Source organism: Mixophyes fleayi, chromosome 12 (assembly GCF_038048845.1).
Source record: "Mixophyes fleayi isolate aMixFle1 chromosome 12, aMixFle1.hap1, whole genome shotgun sequence".
NCBI lineage: Eukaryota > Metazoa > Chordata > Amphibia > Anura > Limnodynastidae > Mixophyes > Mixophyes fleayi.
In genome coordinates, this window is record NC_134413.1 from 45309033 (window position 1) to 45336529 (window position 27497).

General features: G+C 39.0%; 1 protein-coding gene across 6 annotated transcripts in view; it reads left to right on the forward strand.

Moving 5' to 3' along the window:
• LOC142108441 (NACHT, LRR and PYD domains-containing protein 12-like) overlaps positions 1–27497 on the forward strand; it is a 274230-nt gene that overhangs the window by 58729 nt on the left and 188004 nt on the right. For all 6 annotated transcript variants that reach the window (XM_075192079.1, XM_075192082.1, XM_075192081.1 and 3 more), the window contains 2 exons: positions 19730–19907; positions 24784–24849. In XM_075192079.1, the coding sequence (XP_075048180.1) occupies positions 19730–19907; positions 24784–24849 (244 nt within the window). The remainder of the gene's footprint in view (positions 1–19729; positions 19908–24783; positions 24850–27497) is intronic.

Below are 27497 nucleotides of genomic sequence, written 5' to 3' on the forward strand. Positions count from 1 at the left end.
TCCAGCTCATCTGTAGATAACAATGAGGATATACCAATACCTGTAATCCTTAGAATCCCTGCTTAAATATGTAAACGATGGTATCTGCCTTTGTATTCTATGCCACGCAATTCCCCAGTAGTATCCATGCAATCTGGACATAAACGTCATGCAGTCTCAAAATAATGATTGGTCAGGAGGGGTATAAAACCAACCCCTTAGCAGTAACCCAGTAATTCCATGGCTAAGCTCTCAAGCGAAACGTACGTCGGGCCGGCGTCACAATAGGTGACGTCAAACCCGGAAGTGGGCGGAGCCAATCGCGGCGCTGTGCCTCTCTATCTAACTACTCACTACTAGGGGGAATCTCTCTGTCTATGAAATAAAATAAATAATATAATTCTCAGTGCGGTGTTTCGCCGCTGAACCGAATTACTTACCTTTAAAGTAAATCATTTTGCTCACAGGCGCATAGCAACTACAATTACGGCGCTTTATCGTTGTAAGGAATAACTGACCTTTAGAGTAGATATCTTTCTCGCTACAAGTGTATACCAAATTTAAGTACAGCGACCTATCACTATACTTTATAACCTATTACCAGGGGAATCCCTTTGCCTATAAACCCACAATAACAACACTGAATAATGTACCTTGTCGCTGCACTGTGCAGCCTTGTGGCATGGCAGTAATATAGGATGTATGAATGAGTGGTTTCACTGTATTACACTGTCTCCTACTAGGGTGAATCCCTTTGGTTATAAATTCTTTTGGTTATAAGCGCACTATTACAACATAAAATAAGGCGCTTTGTCACTATACTGTACAGTTTATTGGTAAGGTAACTATATAAACCGCATATAAGAGTGGTCTCCCTGAAGTTATGCCATTAGGGAATAAGTAAAGCCACGTTATATATGTTTTGTCTATCTGGGAATATCCAGCGATTCAGCTTCTGACTATGGTTAGGATTCTGATTTATTAATAACAGAGGGACATTCTCCAGTGAGTCAAGATCATAGGGAGGAAGTTCACGTTCTACTGCCATCTAGAGTCTACATGAACACAACAGGAATAGGGTTTTGGTGAATGTAACATAGTTACCATACTATAGGACCTTATAATCATTCTCCTTGGCTATTTCTCACCTTATCTATTGTGTATATACATGTGGAAGGAACTTCTATTTGGCAGATCTTCCCCCATCATCAGTACTCTTAAGATTGGCTCCACCACAGGGTTACATTATTTTTAATTCTATTTTTTTCAACACTATCACTTTTAAATACTTCGCTTTTTTAATCAGTTGTATACTGACATACACCTTTTTAACGCATACCATTAAAATATTAGTATTAAATGTTTATTTACTTCACACCTGGAGTGCTTCTTAGGTCAAAACTCTCTTTCTCTTCTAATTCATATGCTATATATATGACCTTAGCACCCCCTCACTAAGTTGAGTTATCCAAGCAGTGAGGTTGGTTGTTGTCTAGTGCGGAGCGGTTTTTCCCTTTCCCCATTTTCCCAGCTTTTCCCTTCGGGAATACATGTTTAATTGAGTTCTTCACTCAAACTCTAGCTCCTGCACAGATATGTGTATTTACACAGTGAACTGAACAAATTTGTGTTCTCTAATTTTTGTGTATGCAACTATTTGAGATATGATTTATACTAACATATAAGAAATTTAAATATATACTTTTCTGGGTTACCAATTTCATTTGGAAATACACCTCAGAGAAAAAGATTTGTTTCTTTTCAAGAGGTGTAACAAACAAGCATAAATCCACTATTGGCCAATATATGGACCGGTTTGTCATCCATCTACTATCAAATAGTTATCCAATAAGGGAATCTCCACCTCTATCTTTTCCCCTTCCCTACTATTTGAAATTGCTAATAAGCCTCAGTCTATTTTCCCACTCCGATAATGGCTTCATTTAGCCTAAGAACTGAATTGAGTCGAAGATGTGACAAGTGGAAAGATAATTTGGGATCCATTTTTCCTGACCAAGATAATGCTAGTACCACCAGCATTAATGATCTATGGTTGGAAGATCTCAATAAATTGAAAACATTAATGCACAAACAAAGCAAAACATGGTGGAATGTAACCACCACAGAGAATTATATTAAACAAACTATCACACCTCGAGGTCTGAGACCCAAACTTTTTCCCACATATGAGTTAGCCACTCAAGAATTAAAATCAGAATGGGAATCAGCCTTACTAAAATGTTCTAAAGAACTGATGCAGATTACTCTAAAACACGATAATCTCCTATTAGAGACATACTCACGAGATATCGAGCAACTTACTCTCAAACTAAAGGAATATGAAACCATAGAATTATTTCAGAAAACTTATGAGAAGTACAAACAGGAGCTTGATAGACTTGAGGATAACCTAATAGAAAGGAAGAAATCCAAATTTAATCGTGATCAGAGAGATTATGCGAATGGCCATATTTTTAAATGGAGACATTATCCTATTAGTAAAACAGGACGTAATACATCTATTAGTCCTGAATCATCAGAACTAGAATCATCAGACAATGATATCGATGATCCATTTATTAGAGGCAGAGCACAATCAAAAAGTAGGAAGAATGCAAACAGAAATAATAATTTTTTAGGGGAAACCCAGAGATCTCTGGGAGAAGATATCAGTGGAACAAGCGCATTAGGAGGGGGAAGAAGAAATCTGCGAGATCGTTCTCGAATTCCTTGGAGGGGGAATTACCAACACAACAAGCAATATCGGGGCAAGTGAATGAATCCTTACAAGTAATTAACTTATCAGATAGAATTTTGGATGAATCCCATCTGAGACTACTTGGTTATGGCTTAACTTTTTCACCTACAAATAATTTCGATCGATTTAGATGGGAAAAAGATCTCCATCTATTTACGAGAAAACTTCGCCTAAATAAATTCTTTAGTAAACTCGAATCTACTAGTCTGTACAGAACCACTTTGGATACTCCACTACAACAAAAAACGAACATTAGGGGAGATAGTGACACACCTCCACGCATTTCAATAGAACCTGCTACCAATGAAATGTATACCAATTTGGTAAATTCATCGATAGATATAGATCTGGAGGAAGAGGATAATCAGGCCCTATCTGCCTTAGAGCATCTATTGGAGGAACAAACTGGTAGAGAAATACAAACAACTAGACCTATGTGTAAGAGAAGATCTACCTTCTGCCCTAATGAAAATATTAGCCCGCAAATATCAGTCTTTGAGAATATGGTATCACATGACTTGGATATCCTTAAACTAAAATCCATGAAGAATAGAAAATACAGGCAATTCGACAATCTGACAAGAAATGAAAGACAAGCAATCCAAGAGATACAATCATGGCAGGATGTGGTTATTAAACCATCCGATAAGGGTGGGAATGTAGTAATATGGCCCACCTGTATGTATAAGGAAGAAATGCATAGACAATTAGGGGATAAAAAGTGTTACCGCTTGCTTTTTTCCAACCCCCTAAATGACTATAAATCATTATATAATCTAATGATTAAACGAGCCTTTGATAATGGGGTGATCTCAAAATCAGAATTGGAATTTCTACATATTGAAAATCCTAAGGTATCAACTATATACTTACTACCTAAAATCCACAAGAATGCTACTAAACCACCTGGAAGACCTATTCTTTCGGGAATTGGAGGTCTGACCGAACAAGCAAGCATCTTTGTGGATCAACATCTACGCGGTTATGTAACCTCATTACCATCCTATGTTAAAGACACCTCAGATATTCTCAAACTTTTGGATGACCTTACTTTAGAACAACATGTTTGGTTGATAACCATGGATGTGGAATCACTCTACACCAGCATCCAACATGAAGTGGGGATAGAGGCTGTTGCCTTCTTTCTACAAGCCAATGATAACCCTGATCTCAATCTCTTTCTGATAGAACTTTTGGAGTTTATACTAAAAAGGAATTTTTTTGTCTTTGACAACAAATTCTACTTGCAGGTACGAGGTACAGCGATGGGGGTGGCTTGTGCCCCCACTTTTGCCAACCTCTACCTGGGCAGATGGGAGAGGGAAACTGTCTTCTGTGAAAAATTAACCAAGTACACAGATAATATTATTATTTGGATGCGTTACATTGATGACATTCTCATAATGTGGAATGATAGCCAAGAGAACTTTGTAGAGTTTGTGGAGATTCTAAATGACAATCAAAACAATTTACACTTGACGTATGAAATGAATCAGGAACATGTCAATTTTTTAGATCTAACCATCAATAAGACACAGGATGGCAGAGTAGTTACTGATTTATTTCGTAAAAAAACAGCTACTAACAATATACTTCATAGTGAAAGCTCCCACTTTCCGCCTGTAATCAACAATATCCCGAAAGGTGAATTTTTAAGATTGAGACGAAATTGTTCCAGTATATCTGACTATAAAAAAAGATCCGAAGAACTAAGTATGAGACTTGTACAACGAGGATATAGTAAGAGACTCATTAAAAGAGCCCAAAATCAGGCATATATGAAAGATAGAAACCAACTAATATATAGTAAGGCCAGACCAACTAATGAAAACAAAATTAGAATGGTGGGAGATTTCTGTTACGAATGGAAAGAAATACAAAATATCATACAACAACATTGGCCCATTTTACTATCAGATACTGATCTAGCAAAAAGTCTGAGGAACAGACCAGACTTTAGTTGGCGTAGGTCACCTAATTTAGGTGACAAATTGGTGAGGAGCCATTTCTCTATGAAAGGCACAAACTTATCTGTGAAAGGATCCTATAAATGTGGTCTTTGCAAGGCGTGTCCACACATGACTAAGACCACGGATTTTCTCGATAAATATGGCAATAAATACCAGATTGAACAATTTATCAACTGTACTACTAAATGTGTGATTTATGCTCTGACATGTCCATGTGATAAGATCTATGTTGGCATGACCAGCAGAATGTTAAAAAACAGACTTTTGGAACACATTGGATCAATTAGAAATGCAGCCACAGACAAAAATAAGTTCAAACAATTGACATCAGTAGCACGACACTTTTTATATGAACATGGAGGAAATCCACAAAATATGAAAGCCTTTGGTATAGAACAGGTTAAGATGGGCATTAGAGGGGGTGATGTCACTAAACAGCTCCTACAAAGAGAGAGCAGGTGGATATTTCTCTTAAATTCTATAATACCATTTGGTCTCAACGAGAATACTAGCTATGCTAGCTTCTTGTAAGATGGCTTATTAAAATATCAATTTGAACATCAATCTATTGTTTGGACAACTATCGCATATTCCAATGCTCCACAATACAATAGAGACTTAGATTATCAGAGAAGCGCAAGAGTGCTGTGACCAATATTACTACCTATATTTATTAAGACCTTTAACATGCTATAGAGAATACTTAAGAGTAAAATTAAATTTTCATTCAATTCAACAATTTATTTGTGAGTATCAATGATATCATCATTTTTGATAGATAAGGATCCATAGGGCATTTCAAATTTTCAAATTAACAATTCTTCAATTTAATTTAAATATGACCTTACTTAGAGATTTTAACCTAATTTTACTTTATTTTTGTTTAATCTGGATGGATAATGTATATATATGTTTACATAGGTAAAGATATCCTAGCCACCTTTTTTAAAACATGTTTTAATTGTCTATTCCCTACTCATTCACGATTCTAGACCAACACAAGGTCCTTAATTTAACAAACAGTTTTTTCTTTTTTTCACATTCACTTATGTTTATTAATTAATCACGGATATTTATCCGTACTATGTCTCACTTCACATAATAGAATAGGCAATAAGAGAGATTCTTTTATCTCTCTATTTTCTCTCCCGAATTAAGGAGACCCACAACTGATCACTTAGAAAATTTATGTATTATTACACAGAAAAAAATGTTTTCTCTCTCCCTTTTTTTGTACTCACATAATTCACTAAGAAGAAATTCAATAACAAATTAAAAAGACACCAGTGGATACCATATATCTTTATTCATTATTTTTATTTTTACTTTTTGAAATATGTACACGTGAATGAATAAATACCAACAATATAAAATATAAAAAATAAATAATAAAAAACAAAAAATAAGAACAATAATAAATTAAAAACAACATAAAACAGTAAAAATAATATCAAAATATAAAATAAAAAATAATAAAAAATAATAAAAAATAATGAAAAACAACAAAAAATAAAATAATAAATATTAAACAAAACAAAATAAACAATAAATAAATAATATTAAATAAAAACTACAATATCAAAAATATAGAAATGTAACAATAATATACTATGTACATATGAGAATATACTATGTACATTATAACACAAACAACCTAAATATGTATTTACACTTTCTATAAAACTTGCAAATAATTTGAAGCCCATTGTGCACTAAGGCCATCAGATACTCTCTTTTTTAATAGTCTCTATAATACATAAGATCACAGCCCCCTTGAAGTTACCAGCAATGTACTTTACATATATATAAATACACTTCTCCATGGATATTTAGAATACAATCTGTAACATGTTCCAGCTCATCTGTAGATAACAATGAGGATATACCAATACCTGTAATCCTTAGAATCCCTGCTTAAATATGTAAACGATGGTATCTGCCTTTGTATTCTATGCCACGCAATTCCCCAGTAGTATCCATGCAATCTGGACATAAACGTCATGCAGTCTCAAAATAATGATTGGTCAGGAGGGGTATAAAACCAACCCCTTAGCAGTAACCCAGTAATTCCATGACTAAGCTCTCAAGCGAAACGTACGTCGGGCCGGCGTCACAATAGGTGACGTCAAACCCGGAAGTGGGCGGAGCCAATCGCGGCGCTGTGCCTCTCTATCTAACTACTCACTACTAGGGGGAATCTCTCTGTCTATGAAATAAAATAAATAATATAATTCTCAGTGCGGTGTTTCGCCGCTGAACCGAATTACTTACCTTTAAAGTAAATCATTTTGCTCACAGGCGCATAGCAACTACAATTACGGCGCTTTATCGTTGTAAGGAATAACTGACCTTTAGAGTAGATATCTTTCTCTCTACAAGTGTATACCAAATTTAAGTACAGCGACCTATCACTATACTTTATAACCTATTACCAGGGGAATCCCTTTGCCTATAAACCCACAATAACAACACTGAATAATGTACCTTGTCGCTGCACTGTGCAGCCTTGTGGCATGGCAGTAATATAGGATGTATGAATGAGTGGTTTCACTGTATTACACTGTCTCCTACTAGGGTGAATCCCTTTGGTTATAAATTCTTTTGGTTATAAGCGCACTATTACAACATAAAATAAGGCGCTTTGTCACTATACTGTACAGTTTATTGGTAAGGTAACTATATAAACCGCATATAAGAGTGGTCTCCCTGAAGTTATGCCATTAGGGAATAAGTAAAGCCACGTTATATATGTTTTGTCTATCTGGGAATATCCAGCGATTCAGCTTCTGACTATGGTTAGGATTCTGATTTATTAATAACAGAGGGACATTCTCCAGTGAGTCAAGATCATAGGGAGGAAGTTCACGTTCTACTGCCATCTAGAGTCTACATGAACACAACAGGAATAGGGTTTTGGTGAATGTAACATAGTTACCATACTATAGGACCTTATAATCATTCTCCTTGGCTATTTCTCACCTTATCTATTGTGTATATACATGTGGAAGGAACTTCTATTTGGCAGATCTTCCCCCATCATCAGTACTCTTAAGATTGGCTCCACCACAGGGTTACATTATTTTTAATTCTATTTTTTTCAACACTATCACTTTTAAATACTTCGCTTTTTTAATCAGTTGTATACTGACATACACCTTTTTAACGCATACCATTAAAATATTAGTATTAAATGTTTATTTACTTCACACCTGGAGTGCTTCTTAGGTCAAAACTCTCTTTCTCTTCTAATTCATATGCTATATATATGACCTTAGCACCCCCTCACTAAGTTGAGTTATCCAAGCAGTGAGGTTGGTTGTTGTCTAGTGCGGAGCGGTTTTTCCCTTTCCCCATTTTCCCAGCTTTTCCCTTCGGGAATATATGAATTTCCTGATACCCTGCTGCCTGGACATTTGTCTAGTTTTCAGCTGCCCCTGTCTGTATACCAGTTACCTTATTGTTTGTACTTAATGCTATAAGTGTGTGCTCACCTCCATTCTGGAGCATAAGACTGTGTCATACATTGTTTTCATGCTTTTGTTATCCTATCTATGTTTACACTGTAAACCGTCATTGCTGTGTTCACTGTCTAGCCTTAAAGGGTCAGTCATCTTGTTTTCACGTGTGTGTTGTGCAATAGACATCTTCACTATTTCCTCAACTTTAACTCCTGGTCAGCTTTGTGCCAGTACAACATACCATAAATCTTAACACATTAAGAATTTCTTCTCTCTCTCATGAAGAATTTTTTGAGGCACAATTTTCTCATAAATTTATGGGGAACTATATATAGGTTGAATTTGTTCAATTTGATGTGTGGAGAAAATGTAAAACTTTATTAATGAATGAGGTGGTTGGAGAATGAAGATTGAGACTGCTGAGGTTGATGATCCCTTTTGGCTTTATTTCTTTATTTGTTGTCTTAGTTTTTTCCCCTTCTTGTTCCTCACTTGAGCTTGATATGTTTTTCTTTCTCTTTAGGTTATATGGACTGCTTTTGGCCAGAGAGCCTTGATGAAGGTCTGGAGGTTGGGTGTGATGGTGTAGCAGTTCCAAAAAATGTTTTAGGTTTTCTTCAAGGTCTCCTTGTGGTGAGGTGCTGCGTACTGTTATGGTTGTCACGAGGTTTTGTAGAAGTTTTTTTATTTGAGCTGGTCTTCTGTAGTATCTGCTCCCTGGGTTCTGGATATTGAAGTTTTGTAATATTTGACCCTGTTTGCGTGTTTAGGAGTTTTTTTTTTTTAATGGAGCATTCATGTTTATAAGTTGTACTCCTTGTTTCCATGTAACAAGGGTGTTGTGGTGATGCTGTGGTTTGGAGTAATAAGAGTGTTGTGTTCCTTTCTTTTGAGTGGTTGAGCTTTTCAGCCTGTTTACTTCGAGTTTTCCTTCTTCTTCTTATTCTCGGGTTGCTTTCATGTATCTTGAGTCCCTCTTATATATGATTTCATCTTTCATCTTGTTCAGTTGTTGTTGTTGATGTTGATGTTGTTGTAGCCTTTTAAGTCTTTCCATTGGTTTTATTATTTCTTGTATTTAAATGCTTTCTTTATCAATTCAGACTATTTTCTGTGTTTAATAATTAGTTGCATTAGTTGAATTAAGCAATTGTCCATGATGTCATTTAATTCCTTCTCGAAGTTGTGGTTACTTGGAGAGAAAGTGGGTTGCTTGGTTATTGTTAAGCCGCTTGGAATCCTTTTGTTTTCTATGTATTTGTTTAGAGCTGTGTTTCCTTCATGAGAAACAATGAGCAGACTTTGTCATCTATATGTTCTGTTATTTTCCTTGGGTTTGAAGAAAAAAAAAGATTTTTGCCTCTTCAATCTTTGTGCTCTTCTGGCATTCATGTTATGTACATGTGGTAAGCTGCTGACAGTTGGGAAGGAATACAGTTTTTAAAATTGGAATGGATTTGTGGTGTGGTTATTCTTATCATAGTATAAGAAGTGTATATCTACTGTTCTTGAAGGGGAAAATTCTCCTAATTTTATCAGTGCTTCTAATGTTATTTTGCTTGTCTTGTGTAGCAATGGGGCTGTCTGTTCTCTTTAGAGGTGTAACCCTTTATGTTTTTGGGATTGATTCTGCTTATGGAGCATTCAGTTAACTTTGTTTTGAAAACTTCTGGATTTAAAGTTCGGGCATGCCTGCGATGATCCCACTGTATGTTTATGGTGAGGGGTGATTCCTTTCTATTAAGTTAACTTCTCAGATGTAGTTGTAATCTGAAGGTTACTGGGATGCCCAAAGCTCCACATTTAAGTTCTTAAGTAGATGGGGATGGGGTCTATTGTCCTTGTGCAGGATGTGTTCGTTCAGCAGCGGAGCGCTAGCATTGCTATGGTTTGCATTATGCTTTCTCTGATGTTCTGGGAGTGTGTTCATAGTTATCTTGTGTTGTGTGTTTTCTTGCACAAGGGGAGATTCTGCCTTATTGACCCTTGTTTACTGATTATATGGACCACCTTTGCCACCCTGTCTGTTGCTGCTGGTAACCGACTGGGCTTACTTTTCCACCGTTCCCTTTTGTTATCCCAATTGCACTATGTTGCTGTAGTAGAAGGGGCTTACAAATGCTGCCACCACTGGACTCCTTACCAGCATCTAGTACCGGGTTTCTTCTGGGTAACTGATGCTGCGAATATACCCCATTACTGGTTTACCTGGGCTGGTACTCCTGACCTCTTACTATGGATCAGGGTGCCGTGGATGGATCACCCCTGGCCTATCACACTGACAGAGCTGCAGGGTAGCAGGCAGAGCGGTGGTACTGGAAAAGCTGGGTCCAAACTTCAGGAACAGCCGGGAACGGATTAGATTTTGGGTCTAATCTGTAGGCCACAGGATTTTCAGCATGGAAGATATTTTCAAGCAGGTCTTTCAAGCAAGTGATGTTTATTTTCAGTCACATTGATTGGAGGTACCAGTGCTAAGGTCAGATGAAATCAGAAGAACAACTTTTAACACAAAACAGTGGTGTTTTTATTAAGGGTGTGCACCGGGCACTTTTAGTGTTTTGGGTTTTGGGTTCTGATTAGCTTGAGGTTTTGGGTTCTGATTTGTTTTGCCAAAACATCTGATGAAAGGTTTTGGTTCAGATTTTGGGTTTTGGGTTCTGATTTATATTTAAAAAAGCATAAAAAGCACTAAAATCCAGTTTTTTGGTTTTTTTCCACTGCTACGCTATTATTAACCTCAATAACATTCAATAACAATCATTTCCACTAATTTCCAGTCTATTCTGAACACATCACACCTCACAATATTGTTTTTAGTCCAAAACGTTGCACCAAGGTAGCTTTCTGGACTGCGTAGTGGAGTGGGCCCGGTACCCAATTTGGTACCGGGGCCACAATACCTCCGCCTTCAAATGGTCTCAATTCCACTGCACAGCTGTCTGCTCCTACATCCTATGCAGCATATACAGGGTGTAGTTCGAGCACGTCAATACCTCTTGTTTTCGGCGATGACAGGTCATTTTCATTAACTTTGGATTTGCCCCCAACACTGAATGTAGTTAATACGCTGCTATCTGGACTGCGTAGTGGAGTGGCCACGGTACCCAATTTGGTACCGGGGCCACAATACCTCCTCCAACTGGTCTAAATTCCACTGCACATATGGCTGCTTCTTCATCCTCTGCAGCATATAGACTGAGGGTGTAGTTCGAGCGCTTCACTACCTCTTGTTTTCAATGACCATGGTACAGAGCATTCATCATTGAGATCCCATCAAGTATGTCAAAGACAGACAGCATCGAAGTGTTATTTGTTGACTTTGGGAACAAAAAAACTGTCCCTGTTGCAAATCTTCGTGCAATGGAGAGTGACTTTTTCATTTAAAGGCTCAAACTTTCAAGTGTAGTGTTTATAACATCATTACACCAACAGGTAAAAATCCTTTTAATTGGGATAATGGAGCCACAAAGGAAATTGCCCATATGTAATGCCCGCACAATGTTACTGGCGTTGTCTGACACCACAAATCCCCAGGAGAGTCTAAGTGGGGTAAGCCATAAACCGTCTAAATCCCACTCCACTGATGGTGGACACCGGACGCACATCTAACACCAACATAGCTGTTAAGGCCGCAGTTATCCGCTTTGCCATAGGATGACTACTGTCGTACTTTGTGCTCATGGCAAACAACTGTTGGACGGTCACATAACGCCAAAAAAAGATTTGCAAGATGGAATTGTCCTTGTCCTATTCTTATGTTGTTGAAATAGGACATGCACACTTTAACAAACCAATCATTTCAGCGACAGGGCCTACCAAACAACTGTGGCTGAAATGATTGGTTTGTTTGGGCCCAATACAAAAAAAGCTATTCATCTCTCCCTGTACAAACTAAACAGGCTCTACTGAGGCAAGATGTCGTCCTCATCCTCATCCTCTGATTCCTCTCCCCCTTCAGTGTGTACTTCCTCATCCTCACACATTATCAATTCGTCCCTGCTGGACTCCACAACCACAGGTCCCTCTGTAGGATCTGGAGGCCAGTGCTGTATTTGATTGAGGAATTGATAATTCATTTTTATGAACATCATTTTTTCAACGTTCTGCGGAAGCAACCTCCTTCGCCGCTCACTGAACAGGTTCCCCGCTGCACTAAAAGCTCTTTCCGAGTACACACTGGAGGGGGGACAACTCAGGTAAAATAGAGCCAGTTTGTACAGGGGCTTCCAAACTGCCTTTTTTTCCTGCCAGTAACAATATGGACTGTCTGACATGTCTATTTGGATGGTGTCAGAAAAATAATCCTCCACCATTTTTTCTATTGTGACAGCATCCAATGCAGCAACAGTAGACATGTCTGCAATGGTTGGCAGGTCCTTCAGTCCGGACCAGATGTTGTCTGCATCCCCGCTAGTGGGTCTTTTAGGAAAACTGAGCTTTTTCCTCGCAGCCTTAGGTGTGGAAGAAAATGAAGGTGGAGCTGTTGGCATGTCACGGTCCTCTTCAGAGGACAATTTCCTGACCAGCAGGTCTTTGCACCTCTGTAGACTTGTGTCTGCCGGAAACAGAGACACAACATACGCTTTAAACCGAGGATCGAGCACGATGGCCAGAATGTATTCCTCTGACTTTAAAAGAGTGACCATCCTCGGATCCTGGCAAAGCGTACGAAGGGCTTTATCCACAAGAGCTACATGCTTGGTGGAATCGCAATGGTTTACCAGCTCCTCCCTCACTTTCTCTTGTAATATAGATTGCAGTACCTATTCTCTGGAACTGCTTAATAAATCAACGTAGTAAATGTAATATAGATTGCAGTACCTATTCTCTGGAACTGCTTAAAGAATGAACGTAGTAAATTTAATATAGATTGCAGTACCTATTCTCTTGCACTGCTTAAAAATTGAACGTATTAAATGTAATATAGATTGCAGTACCTATTCTCTGGAACTGCTTAAAGAATGAACGTAGTAAATGTAATATAGATTGCAGTATCTATTCTCTTGCACTGCTTAAAAATTGAACGTATTAAATGTAATATAGTTTGCAGTACCTATTCTCTGGAACTGCTTAAAGAATGAACGTAGTAAATGTAATATAGATTGCAGTACCTATTATCTGGAACTGCTTAAAAATTGAACGTATTAAATGTAATATAGATTGCAGTACCTATTCTCTGGAACTGCTTAAAAAATCAACGTAGTAAATGTAATATAGATTGCAGTACCTATTCTCTGGAACTGCTTAAAAATTTAACGTATTAAATGTAATATAGATTGCAGTACCTATTCTCTGGAACTGCTTAAAGAATGAACGTAGTAAATGTAATATAGATTACAGTACCTATTCTCTTGCACTGTTTAAAAATTGAACGTATTAAATGTAATATAGATTGCAGTACCTATTCTCTGGAACTGCTTAAAGAATGAACGTAGTAAATGTAATATAGATTGCAGTATCTATTCTCTTGCACTGCTTAAAAATTGAACGTATTAAATGTAATATAGTTTGCAGTACCTATTCTCTGGAACTGCTTAAAGAATGAACGTAGTAAATGTAATATAGATTGCAGTACCTATTATCTGGAACTGCTTAAAAATTGAACGTATTAAATGTAATATAGATTGCAGTACCTATTCTCTGGAACTGCTTAAAAAATCAACGTAGTAAATGTAATATAGATTGCAGTACCTATTCTCTGGAACTGCTTAAAAATTTAACGTATTAAATGTAATATAGATTGCAGTACCTATTCTCTGGAACTGCTTAAAGAATGAACGTAGTAAATGTAATACAGATTACAGTACCTATTCTCTTGCACTGTTTAAAAATTGAACGTATTAAATGTAATATAGATTGCAGTACCTATTCTCTGGAACTGCTTAAAGAATGAACGTACTAAATGTAATATAGATTGCAGTACCTATTCTCTTGCACTGCTTGAAAATTGAACGTATTAAATGTAATATAGATTGCATTACCTATTCTCTGGAACTGCTTAAAGAATGAACGTAGTAAATGTAATATAGATTGCAGTACCTATTCTCTTGCACTGCTTAAAAATTGAACGTATTAAATGTAATATAGATTGCAGTACCTATTCTCTGGAACTGCTTAAAGAATGAACGTAGTAAATGTAATATAGATTGCAGTACCTATTATCTGGAACTGCTTAAAAATTGAACGTAGTAAATGTAATATAGATTGCAGTACCTATTCTCTGGAACTGCTTAAAAATTTAACGTATTAAATGTAATATAGATTGCAGTACCTATTCTCTGGAACTGCTTAAAGAATGAACGTAGTAAATGTAATATAGATTGCAGTACCTATTATCTGGAACTGCTTATAAATTGAACGTATATGACTGTGACAGCCCACTGGGTTGGTCATTCACCTTCACCAGCAGGAACAGCAGCAGCATGTACACCACTACGTAACATTTGTCACAGGCAGGCCACTCTTTGCTTCACTAACAGGCATACAGCTGACAATTTGTTACGCAAACTGAGAGATGTGATTGAGATGTGATTGATACATGGCTTATACCACTTGGACTCTCCCCAGGGTATGTCATTTCTGATAACGCCAACAATATACTGCCAGCATTACAGCTGGGTGATTTCCAACACATTCCCTACTTTGCTCACACCATCAACTTGGTGGTGCAGAGCTTCGTACGAAATAACCGTGAGGTGCAGGAGAAGCTTTCGGTGGCCCGTAAAATTTCAGGCAATTTCAGGCATTCAGCCATAGCATATAGGAGATTACAGCAGCTCCAAGAGCAGTTTAACTTGCCCTTCCATCAACTTAAGCAAGAGGTGGTAACTAGGTGGAATTCCACCCTGTACATGCTTCAGAGGATAGAGGAACAGCGCAAAGCCATCCAAACATATTGCACAGCCATGACATTGGGAAAGGAGGGGGGATGCATTTCACTCTTGCACAGTGGGGAATCCTTTCAGTGCTGTGCAAGGTGCTGAAACCATTTGAAGTTGTGACGTGTGAAGTGAGTGCAGATTGTGCTAGTTTGAGCCAAGTCATTCCTTTAATTAGACTATTGGAAAAGCAGCTTGAGAAAATGAAGGAGTAGCTGAAAGCAAGCAATTCAGCAAAGTATGTTGGCCTTGTTGATCAAGTACTTTATTCTCTTCACAATGATCCTCGAGTTATTAAGATCTTGAACTCGGATCAGTACGTTTTGGCCATTGTGCTTGATCCAAGGTTTAAGACCTACATTGAGTCTTTACGTGTAAATGAGCGAGATGTGAACTTTTGCAAGGAGCTATTGCTCAGCAAGTTGGCCGCTGAACTGGGCCTCGCCTTGACGACGTTTCCTCCTTAACTTTCTCAAGCTGCTGCTGCTCGTAAAAAATTAAATTTCCCAAAAAGAAGCAGGGAAGACGCAGGGGGCAGACCAGAACAATTTAACATCTGGGCTTGTTTGAAGGATTTTTTTGCGAAAAAATGTGTCACTTTGCCCATAACTCCATCCAATACGAGTATAAACATGCAAAGGATGGTGGAGGATTACTTTCAAGAGGTAGTTGATATGGAAATGTCAGACAGTCCCTTTCCTTACTGGGAAGAAAAGCAGGCCATTTGGAAACCCATGTACAAACTTGCTTTGTAATACTTAAGCTGCCCACCCTCCATTGTGTACTCTGAACGAGTGTTCAGCACAGCAGGGAACTTAGTCAGTGATCGCCATAGAAAATTACTTCCCAAAAATGTGGAGAAAATGATGTTTATAAAAATTAACTACATCTTCCACGAGGAAGGCCTTCACCATCCAAGACTTCCAAGCACTGACTGTTCTCTAATGGTGGATTCAAGCGGCGATGAATTGATAGTCTGTGATGAAGACGTACACACTGATGAGGGTGAGGATGAAGCTGAAGATGATGATGATAACATCTTTTTAAAACTTTTTATGTAAGTGTAGGGTGCAATCTAACCCCAAAGAGGAAAGGGGCTTATGGCATTTCTATATCACGTACTGTCTTGAAAGGCTGCTGTTTGGGCAATTTCTCCTTTAGGGTAGGGTGTCATAGACAGAGTGACCCCAAACTGGCTTTGTCCATTTCAATTAATATTGCACATCTATAACGGCTGAATTTTTTTGTATTTTTCGACAAGTGGAGGGGGGCCTAGAGAGCCAGAAGCCAAACTGGCTTTGTCCATTTCAATTAATATTGTACAGTCTATAACTGCTGATTTTTTTTGTATTTTTGACAAGTGGAGGGGGGCCTAGAGAGACAGAATCCAAACTGGCTTTGTCCATTTCAATTAATATTATACAGTCTATAACGGCTGAATTTTTTTGTATTTTTCGACAAGTGGAGGGGGGCCTAGAGAGCCAGAAACCAAACTGGCTTTGTCCATTTCAATTAATATTGTACAGTCTATAACGGCTGCATTTTTTGTTTTTTTAAACAAGTGGAGGGGGGCCTATAGAGACAGAAAGCAAACTGCCTTTTTCCATTTCTTTACATATTTAACTATAAGTGTAGGGTGTAATATACATCCAAAGACGATGGCTGCATTGCCAATATGCATAGATGGAGAGGAAGACAATCTGTTTTGTGTGTAGAATAAATGAAGGCCTACCTACCAGGAATTAAACTGTTTTCTGGATTATTTATTACCTCTACAATTAGATTACTTATCTATGAAACAGTTGGAGTACTAAATTGGGTTATTTTAGGCCCAAAAACATTGATTTTCCAACAAAATAGCAAAACAAAACCAAACAAAACCAAAACCAAAACACACAATGGCAGTTTTGCAAAACAAAAACAAAAACCAAAACACGACGGTAATCCAGATGCAAAACCGAATCCAAAACCAAAACACGGGGGTCAGTGACCATCTCTAATATTTACATACACACATACATAATCAAAACATAAATAAAAGCAACTCCTCTCCGGCACCAAGGGGAGGGAACTGCTTAGCAGCCTTTTATCAGCACTTTGCAGATGCAACCTGATTACCAACACTTGCACAGGTAATTTAGAAGACCCAGAAATGGGCCTTATGTTTGCAGCCCAACCTTCTTTCTCGTTACATAAACCCAGGGACCCTTCCATCTTTTCCTATAGCTGATGACAACTTTGGGAAGCTCCTTTCCACACACAAATAATCTTCATGGGTCTTTAGAGCACATGAGATAGACAGCCTGGGACACATATACCTGCCATCTGCCCCTTTACCAGTGCTTCTGTCACAAAATATATATATTGTGTAGATGTAGCCTTCAGCTACATTCAGAGTGAATCATTTTACTATGTATTTGAAAAGTGACTGCTAATTTAAGCCTCCTAATCTTCCTCAACAGGCTAGCAAGGAGCTTGGGCTGCCTCCTATTCAAGTTGCTTCACCATGCAGGGGCGAACGCAGGATTTAGAAGGGGGGGTTTCCGCCCCCCCCGGAAAAAAAAATTAAAAATATTGCGAGAGGGAGCGCAGCAGCTCCATTTCGGCGAGTCTGAATTCTACAGCAGCCACGGCGCTGTCAAGCAGCATCCGCGGCAGTGCTGTATTATACTACAATACAGCACTGCCGCGGACGCTTCTTTGACAGCGCCGCGGCTGCTGTACAGTTCCGTTGGTTTGCGGAGGGGAGGGGTTTCTGGAGAACCAGAAACCCCCCCTGCGTGCGCCACTGCCATGGAGCGACTTTTTTCCAGCTGATGGTGCAAATGCTGTTTTGTGACTTTGTAGGCTCTGCCTTGTAGGACAGTAATGACCAGTAACTCTCTGCCAAGATTCCTGTCCATTTTTTGGGTCGGGAGCAGCAGCTCCTGTTTAGCAAATACTGCTGGTACTTGACAGTGAATGAAGCTTTTTAATATTTGCAATGCTCATTGGCTGTGTGGTGTCACGAGGAGTGCCAATGTAATCACGTTGACGTACTCAGACACAAAAGTTTACGTGAACTAAATGAGCACTTAGCCAACATTCATATAATAATATAGAGGAATAAATCATGTGCATTCATAAATAACAGCATGAAACCTCAGAAAAATATTCCCACAAACATGTCTATTCATAGTTTATATAAAGTACTATATGCAAGTCACAAAACCTTGCTAACCTTCTTAACAGCTATTAGATGTTCTAGACACAACTGAAACAAGAAACAAAATGCAGAAATTGCCTTTGGTAATATGTATTTTTAGGTGGCACTTACAACTGAAACATACTTCGATAACCTCATATCAAAACATCTGTCTTTCAGAGAGAGGCAAGGGCTCCAGAACTTGAGCTTATTGTTCCTCCGACACAATGTTAACCTCCACCTCAATTTTCACCCCATGAGTGAGGGTAATATTATGAAAAATTGCACACAAAAAGTAATCTGGGACATTCCTGCCACCACCTGGTTTGGAATGACACAGCTAACAATTTATTCAGCGGTGACATTATTGTGCTGAGGCTGATCATGGGATCAAGGTCATGTGGCACAATGGACAGGGTTTTCGGAATGACCTGGGGTTGGCCTCAAGCAGTGTCTCACCTCAGTGTCCCTTCCCTTACATGTGACCTGTAGCCTTTGCTGCTGTTGCAGGCAGTGCCGTGGTAATACTGTATCTCAGTTCTAGCATCACAACTCTTTCCCTGAGATGGTTCTAAATGTAAGAAAAGAAGAGTATTTATAAAAAACAATATACAATCTTGAAACATTATTGTTTTTTTTAAATTAAAATAAAATTATGCTAGAGGGGAAATGGTACAATTTCAAAACCTTCCAAAAATTGCTGACATTATAATTATACTAAGAATAAAAAAATATATATTTACATTAATTAATCATGGGAAATGTATGTTCAAATTTGAACTGTTGTACAAAATCATAGACAGAGTGGTGTTTTACAGTGGTTTTTGTGATAACGAAAATGACCGTATAATACATGTTGCATTGTAGAATATGTCATAAGCATGAAGTAAGTTTGTTTTCATTAGTTTTTATAGCAATATACACAACCACTATAAGGTTTGCTTTGTAAATAAAATAAAGTATCATACAGAGGTAGAATTTTATTTTGCGTAGCTATATTTTGCAAAATAGACATGGTTACGTGCGCCCACTAAAGCATATATTATAGGAGCGAGCAGTAAAGGAAATGCCAGAGAGGTCAATCCGCAATCATCCGATCAGAAGAGATTAGCCAGTGTTGCTGATTGTCACTGTCATCATCAGTGCGTGTATTTGCATCAGCCCTCGGGCACCCGCAACAGAGCCTCCTGACAGACGTATATGCGTACCCATGCAGGTCTGCCTCATCTGCAAATACGTGGACACCTCTCTATTGTGCTTGACCTATGCTAGTTTGTCCTTTCCCGCCCCTTCCCACCTCTTCAGTCACAAGAAGGTGAAATGCTACCAAATCTCTGTGCGCTATGTTTTGTGGGCATGTGCAGTGCAACTTTCGGGTATTTTACATTAAACAAACAATGTTTTCCTATAATGTGGTGGTGGTTGTCTCAAATATGCATTAAGTGGAAAATACTTATAAAGTGTCTATATAATTACTTCTGATCTTATTTTCCTTCTAGCACTATTCAACAATAAAAAATGACCTTGATGACTCTGTATTTGCTAAGATGTTGGTACAAGATATTTTGGATGCAGGAAGAGAAGCTGTGATAGGATTCTGGAAGTGTCTCTATGGTGTAAAGACTGTTCACCCACATCCTAGCTTACTCGCAGTGCTGGAAGAAATGAGTCACACAGGTAACAGAAGGTCTTGTTGACCATTATATATAATTCTGTACAAGTACATTTTTGTGCATGAGTCAGGGCAAAGTGCCGGCCATAAGACAGTAGGAGAGTGCCCTCACATTGTTACTGTATCGCTAAAATCAAAACCCTTAGGAGGCATACATAATGATTTATTGTTAGTGGTGCATTATTCCTTATAATATAGAAATATTCGGAATGATTACTGAAGCGATGACATCAGAACAAACTAATTATAAGCAATGGCATCAGAACTCACCATTTATACATATACTATCTACAGGAAAATAGGAAAGGCTTGCCTAAGGCACCATATAACCAGTGTAAGTGGCTATGAGATGAGTGGAAAAGCAGCTGATTATATAGAGAAACTCTGACCTCCTCAATTCTAGAAACAACAAAAACACATAAGCAGAAGCAGTCAGTCAAGTGCTGCAGTATTTGTTATAAAATGTTATTAAAATATATAACTCTGTAAAAATTCTTAACATCAAATTAATAGAATATATCACCATGACATATGAACCATTACAAAGATATCACTGCACTTAAATAGTGCAACACAACGTTAAGCTGTATTTTCTTTGTGGCTTTCAATTTTATTAGAGGTATGCCCACCATACAAAGGTGAATTGTAAACCTCCAGTAACCAATTAGAAAGACTGCTTAATTATTCTGCAGCTGAATGGGTAGGGTGGACATATACATAACCACTTAAAAAATACACTTGTCTCAAAAAAAAAGATAAATAAATAATACAGAAAGATTATGTACATAACTGCATATTAATTATTAATTGTAAATAATTAATACTGTAGAGACAAATCTCTATGTATGAAATATCTCTAAATATAGTCATGTAGCGACTGAATATGTGTTCCAAATCGTAAGGCCAAAGAAGAGACTTTATATAGCATCTCACAAATAATATTTGCCTAACAGTACTTAATAAACAGCATATACAAACAATTACATATAAAAAGTATAAATATATAACAAGTTGCCAGCATAATCAACACGCAGCATGCATTCTACTTGGAGAGATTACTCTTTTAATTATGTTGTCACTTATATAGATTTTAGCATGCCATATTTAATTCTCAGGATCACGGACTGTCATATTTATATAGTGTGTTATCACAATCAATTCAATATATTCAGACAGAAACCTCAGTCAGCTTCTCTGCTCCAAATTGCAATATCCCATACTCAAGCAAATGCCACACACAGTGCATAGTGCTGATTATGCAACATTAATGCATATATATATTAAAAGAGAAGATGATGCGCTTCTTTAAATTAATGAAATGCGTACAAGTGAATAAAATCATTTGAGACGGCAGCCAAGGACAATTGAGACAAAAGTGCACGTGCAAACAAAAGAAAAATGTTTCTGGCGGTCAGAAACAAACAATATATAAATCACTATGTGTCACCAAATACATCAAGGAGAATTTGGTGCACAATATAGCTATATTGGGATTTAAGCCCACCTGCCAGCGTCAAGGCATCTCCTGCAGGTGAGTGCCTAGCCAGTGAAACACATATATATTCAGGGTGTCCCAATTTAAACCTTCCCTTTGTTGTGCTTGATAACCTCATTGGCGTCAAGTTTCCACCCACCTTGCAGAAGAGAATTGCCTGCTCTCTCTGGAGTTCAGGGGGAATAGGCAAATATACATTATGGAGTGTAGGCAAAAAAGGACAAAATATCCAGCGCTGGTTAGGTACATATAAATGCAATACTAATTAAGTATTAAAGCAGGATAAACAAATAAAATAATTGATACACACATCTGCAGCTATCCACAAAAGATGAGTACTGATCTCATCAAATTGACATAAATTGAATCAAAAGAACAAGTGGCAGCGCTAATGTGTAAATTGTATCAAGTTTTATTAAAACATACACACACCGACATATGTGTTAATTTAAAAATGCAAAAAATACCCTTGGATCAAGCTGGGACAATGGAGCATTTAAATGTAATGCATAAGCACTAATTGTAATAGTCTGAGCACTTTCAGAGCATATGGTTCATCAATAGTTCCAATCAAGCAATCATCAGAGATAAATTACTTAACAAGCGATCTGGAGGCTCTCCACTTAGTTTGTCCTCTTGTAAGCGCTATATGTCTCCCAAATAGAGTGAGATATACATGTAAAATTCAACAGTGGAAAAAGACCTATATCCAGTGGAGCTGATGTACTCCTAGCACATAAAGTGCAAATTCCAATCTCATTTGTCCACATTTAGAAAAGCACGATACCTTACTGGAACCGAAGTCCACTATTTAGCTCTCATGTAGAGGAAATCATCCTATAGCGCTCCAGACTGTAGAAATCGCCGGCATAGAAAAAGGGTTCCTCTAATAATGAAATCACTGCAGTGACCAAAATAGAACGTGCATGCACGGAGAGTCCAACCCGCGGGTATGTCCAACAGCTATACCACGTGATCCTGACGCGTTTCTCCGCCTCCAAAGTGGACGGTTTCATCAGAGCTCTTGTTCTTTTGATTCAAAATATACATTATGGCACTGTCCCATCAACATGTAGCCTTGTCTTCACTAAAATACTGTCACTCACCGGACCGTGAGTGCCTCCGTGCTGGTGCGTGGTTCTCTATCCTTCCTGCCGGCGCCTGTCCTGAGCCACGGCCGTCCGTCATCTTGATGGACTGGGCATGCGCAGCATCCATGAACTCTTATGACCTTGCTTTTAACCTAATTGGTGGATCAATCACCTCTCCCTATTTACGGCACCTGTGGCCATGGTATCGTTGCCTGATCTTGAGTCTCATTCCCTGTGAGTCTCTGAAGGTGTCTCCTGTGTCCTGCTCGTATCTTCAGTTTTCTGCTGTATTACCTGCTCTGCTCATTGGCGGCTCCCATACCCGCTACTGACTCCTGTGTCCTTATCGTGTCTTCAGCTGTCTGCTGGATTACCTGCTCTGCTCATCGGCGGTTCCCATACCCGCTACTGACTCCTGTGTCCTGCTCGTGTCTTCAGCTGTCTGCTGGATTACCTGCTCTGCTCACCTGCGGTTCCCATACCCGCTACAGTCTCAGCTCTCCTGCTGTGCCTGCATATCCTCGTTGGACAAGCTTCTCTACTCAGCAGCGGTATGCATACTTGTTATTGACTATCAGTTGTTATCCTGCATATCCGCTTTGGACAAGCCTCTCTACTCAGCAGCGGTATACATACCCACTATAGACTATTAGCCGTTACGCTGCATATCTGTTTGAACAAGCTTCTCTACTCAGCAGCGATATGCATACTTGTTATTGACTATCAGTTGTTATCCTGCATATCTGCTTTGGACAAGCCTCTCTACTAAGCAGCGGTATACATACCCGCTTTAGACTATTAGCTGTGACGCTCCATATCTGTTTGGGAATAGCTCCTCTGCTCTCCAATTGTATTTATACAGTCACAGACTCTTATCACTCCTCCACTTATCCACACCTGGACAAGTCCTCACCTCATCACAGCAGTGGTACAACTTGCTATACGCAGACCACTGACTCTCCCGTTACCTACCTACACCTGGACAAGTCTTCCCTTCACAGCAGTGGTACAACTTGCTATACGCCGACCACTGACTCTCCCGCTACCTACCTGCACCTGGACAAGTCTTCTCATCACAGCAGTGGTACAACTTGCTATACGCAGACCACTGACTCTCCCGCTACCTACCTGCACCTGGACAAGTCTTCCCTTCACAGCAGTGGTACAACTTGCTATCCGCAGACCACTGACTCTCCCGTTACCTTCCTTCACCTGTTCACGTCCACTCTACTCTCCTACCAGTACAGCTGCAAGTCGCTGACTTTCCTACCAGTATAGCTGCAAGTCACTGACTCTCATCTATTCCATTGGCATTCTCTCTCCATCTGCTGTTATATACGTTCCTACTATTCACCCTACTGCCAGAGGACCGCTGTGTAAACCCCGCTCCTCTGGTAAGCATTATCAACTGGTGAATCCTGGGCAGAACTCCTAGTGCCCGTGACAAATACTTACAGGAGTGAACAGGATACTGTCTCCCACAAAATCAGCACTCTCATCTCCGGAAATGCTATGTACTTTTGTGAACCGGTGGTAATCGTTTCCACAATGCTGAGAAATCCGACAGCCTTGAGTCCTACAAAAGAGAAGCGATTTGTGAAAAATATGATTGCAATTTAAACAGATTTATCTGAACACCGAATGTGCAGCTTTCCAAAGGAACCGCCATGCTGATAGCCAGGAATTCCGAACACACAGGACTCCTGCACTTCAGTTTAACGTCGGTGCGACTGAAATAAATGTTCATTTAAAGTGGCAACGTGTGGACCCTGCAGGCTAAGTGTGTAAACACTTAGCAAGCTATGTGCAATGTGTGGACCCCACAGCCTAAGTGTTACTTAGCCTGCGGGGTCCACATGTTGCCACTTTAAATGAACATTGATGTCAGCCGCACTGACGTTAAACTGAAGTGCCGGAGTCCTGTGTGTGAGGATGCCCTGGCTGTCAGCATGGCGGTTCCTACGGAAAGCTGCACATTCGGTGTTCAGGTAAGTCTGTTTAAACTGCAGTCATATTTTTCACAAATCGCTTTTCTTTTGTAGGACTCAAGGCTGTCGGATTTCTCAGCATTGTGGAAACGTACCCAACCCCTGTGAACATTCTGATGATCTGATTGGCTACTAAACTGGGTATAAAATTAAAGAGCAGAATATGGAGTTAAATATATTTATCAGACCCTAGACAAATACATCATAACAAATTTTCTTTTTGGGCTTACAGATATAATAGAATTAATGGATTATCATTTCAGCTGTTTTAAAAATATTGTAAAATTAGGTTTTTTCTTGCACTTAGGTGACACGCTGGTGCAGAAGATACTATTGGATGAATATGGACACAACCTGACTCCAGAAGTGAAAGGTAACTACATTGTATATTCAATGGTGAAATGGGTCCAGAAACATTTTGTAGCTCACTTTGGAAAAAGCAAAGAGCCAATGAAAATACAGTAATAAATCACAGGGTCTCAGTAAGTTCTATGGCTGCCAGTTCTTCCTCACCTGCAACCTTTGAAAAAAGTAAAGCATAGAACACACACATCTAACACATATGTCATCTAAGAGGCAGCTACCATTGCAAACATAAAATCATGATTTGGGAGACTCTGCCTCTGCGCTGGTGCGTGGTTCTCTATCCTTCCTGCCAGCGCCTGTCCTGAGCCGCGGACGTCCGCCATCTTGATGGACTGCGCATGCGCAGCATCCATGAACTCTTATGACCTTGCTTTTAACCTAATTGGTGGATCAATCACCTCTCCCTATTTAAGGCACCTGTGGCCATGGTATCATTGGGGGGTGCCTGAGGTGATGGGCAGAAGTAGAGACCCAGCACTCTACTCCTGCAAACATCTCGATTTTCTCTGGGCCTGGGCAAAGGGCTACAGATATTCGAGGCAGGGAAGTATCCCGCCCGAATATCTTACTCAACGATGTACCGGTGAGGGCCCCACCAAGAGAAAATTTAAACCACACAATGACACACACCGCATAGTCTCTGTCTCCTCTTGTTGGTTGTCTGTGACTCACAGGATTGGCGCCTAGCAAAGGGGGACACACAACAGCCCACCAACAGAGCAATCTACAGGCTAACGTGTAACACCCACTCTAGTTCTAGTTATAACAATACAATAGCAGCGCCCTGGTCCTAACAACATTCTATTTGAATGGTATGCTGCATAACTTTAACTCCTAGCACTAGGTGTAGTATACTGCCCTAACTACAATCCCCATGTTCCAGGAGACCAATACACAGAACACAGACAAACGGGTACAGTAACAGATACCAAAATCCTACCTTTCTTTTTTTTTTTCTAAACGTTTTATTTGCATTTTCAAACATAGTAGATATTCAGCAAAAGGCATATGGTTCTTAAATATCAATATGCAGCATAAATAAAAGTATATGCATCAGATTGCATATCAATAAGAAAAGTAAAAAAATTAAAGATTCAAATTGCTACTTAGTTAGCCCCACAGAGGGATAATCTTATTATTAACAGACGTAACTTAGCATAAGCAGACTCTAAATCAGAATAAAAATCAAAGCATCTGGCATCCAACGCTTGTCTCTCTACATTGCTTATGTTATATTTTGTAAATCGAAAAATGTATTTGAAATTTTACATTTTGCATTGGATATTGGATATTGGCAAAAGGGGAGGAGGTGGAGGAATAGGGGGAGAAATGGGGAAGGCTGCATCATGCATGTCGAGCTAAAAAGAATAAGACATTACATCAGGCCATGTATGAGGGACTAGAGGAGTTATTCAACCAGAGCCATTAATCATCTGAACCCCAAATGCCTATACAAAGACCACTTAATGAGTTCAAAAACTTTGAGAATGTCATCCCTTTTGGGACTTTGGCCAAAAGCCTACCTTTAATGGGGGCCTGACTCCTGGATCATATAAGGGGAAAATCATCTGAAAAGCCTAGCTTCTACTCCAAGTGTACACGAAAGAGCACAGGTGTGGGCCAGGAAAAGGGTCGCCTGAGGACTTTTTAACGGCATCTTCATTCTTGATCAAACCAGTCTTTGTCTCTCGCAGCTGACGGACTAGACAACCACCACTCGCATGTTGTAGCAGAAATGCATGAGGAAAGTTACATTTTTACTCTTCGTGCATTTACTTTAGCAAATTTAGAGGCAAGTGTTTCTTTGTGTGCATTTTACCCTGTGTTATGATTTGCCTTGTTACTCTGTGTGCATATTACCCTGCAGTACCTGTGATTCTCCAGAGGAGCTGCTGTTCAGCCGTTCCTACTATCAGGGGTTAACTAGCACTGCTAGTTAATTATCCACACCTGTCTGTGGCCTATATATGCCTGCTATTACCAGAATCCTTTGCTGGTCATTGAAGTTCCTGGTCTGCTCATGTGGCTCTGTTCCTGAATTACCTGCATGTATCTCTGTTCCTGGTTTCAGTTAAGTTATTGACTGCATTTCTTTATCATTTACTGTTGTCTGCCAAGATCTGGAAATCCATTGTTTCAGTCAACTTGAACTATTTACTGTTTATTTGCCTTCCCTGAACTATACCTTTACTGCAATAAACAGTTTAAACATTTATATCATGTGCCTGGCTCCATGGCTGTAATCAAGAAATGGGTTTTGAACAGAACCATAACAGAATGACCAGCCAAAAAGAAAGCCTTGGAGTCATGTGGAAAAACCCTGCTTCAGATTTCTCCTGGAGCATTCATTGCAATTGATTTCATTTGTTTTCTCCCTGCAATATATCTGCTCTACAAATGGCTGAACAGCCTCTGCTTCAGTGTCTACAAACGGACATAATTCTGTCACGCTCTCAGCTGGCTCAATTTTCTGCTATACTTTTGGACCCACTCAGGAGACTATCAGAATCTGTTTCTCTGAAATCCAATACTGTTGATTTGCTTCAGCCAACTCTGTCTGCTGCTGAAACTGTGCTGCCAGCACCTCTTAATAGTACTATGACAAATTTGCATTTAACTAACAACTGCAGTGTAACAAATGCCCTGTTCACAGGT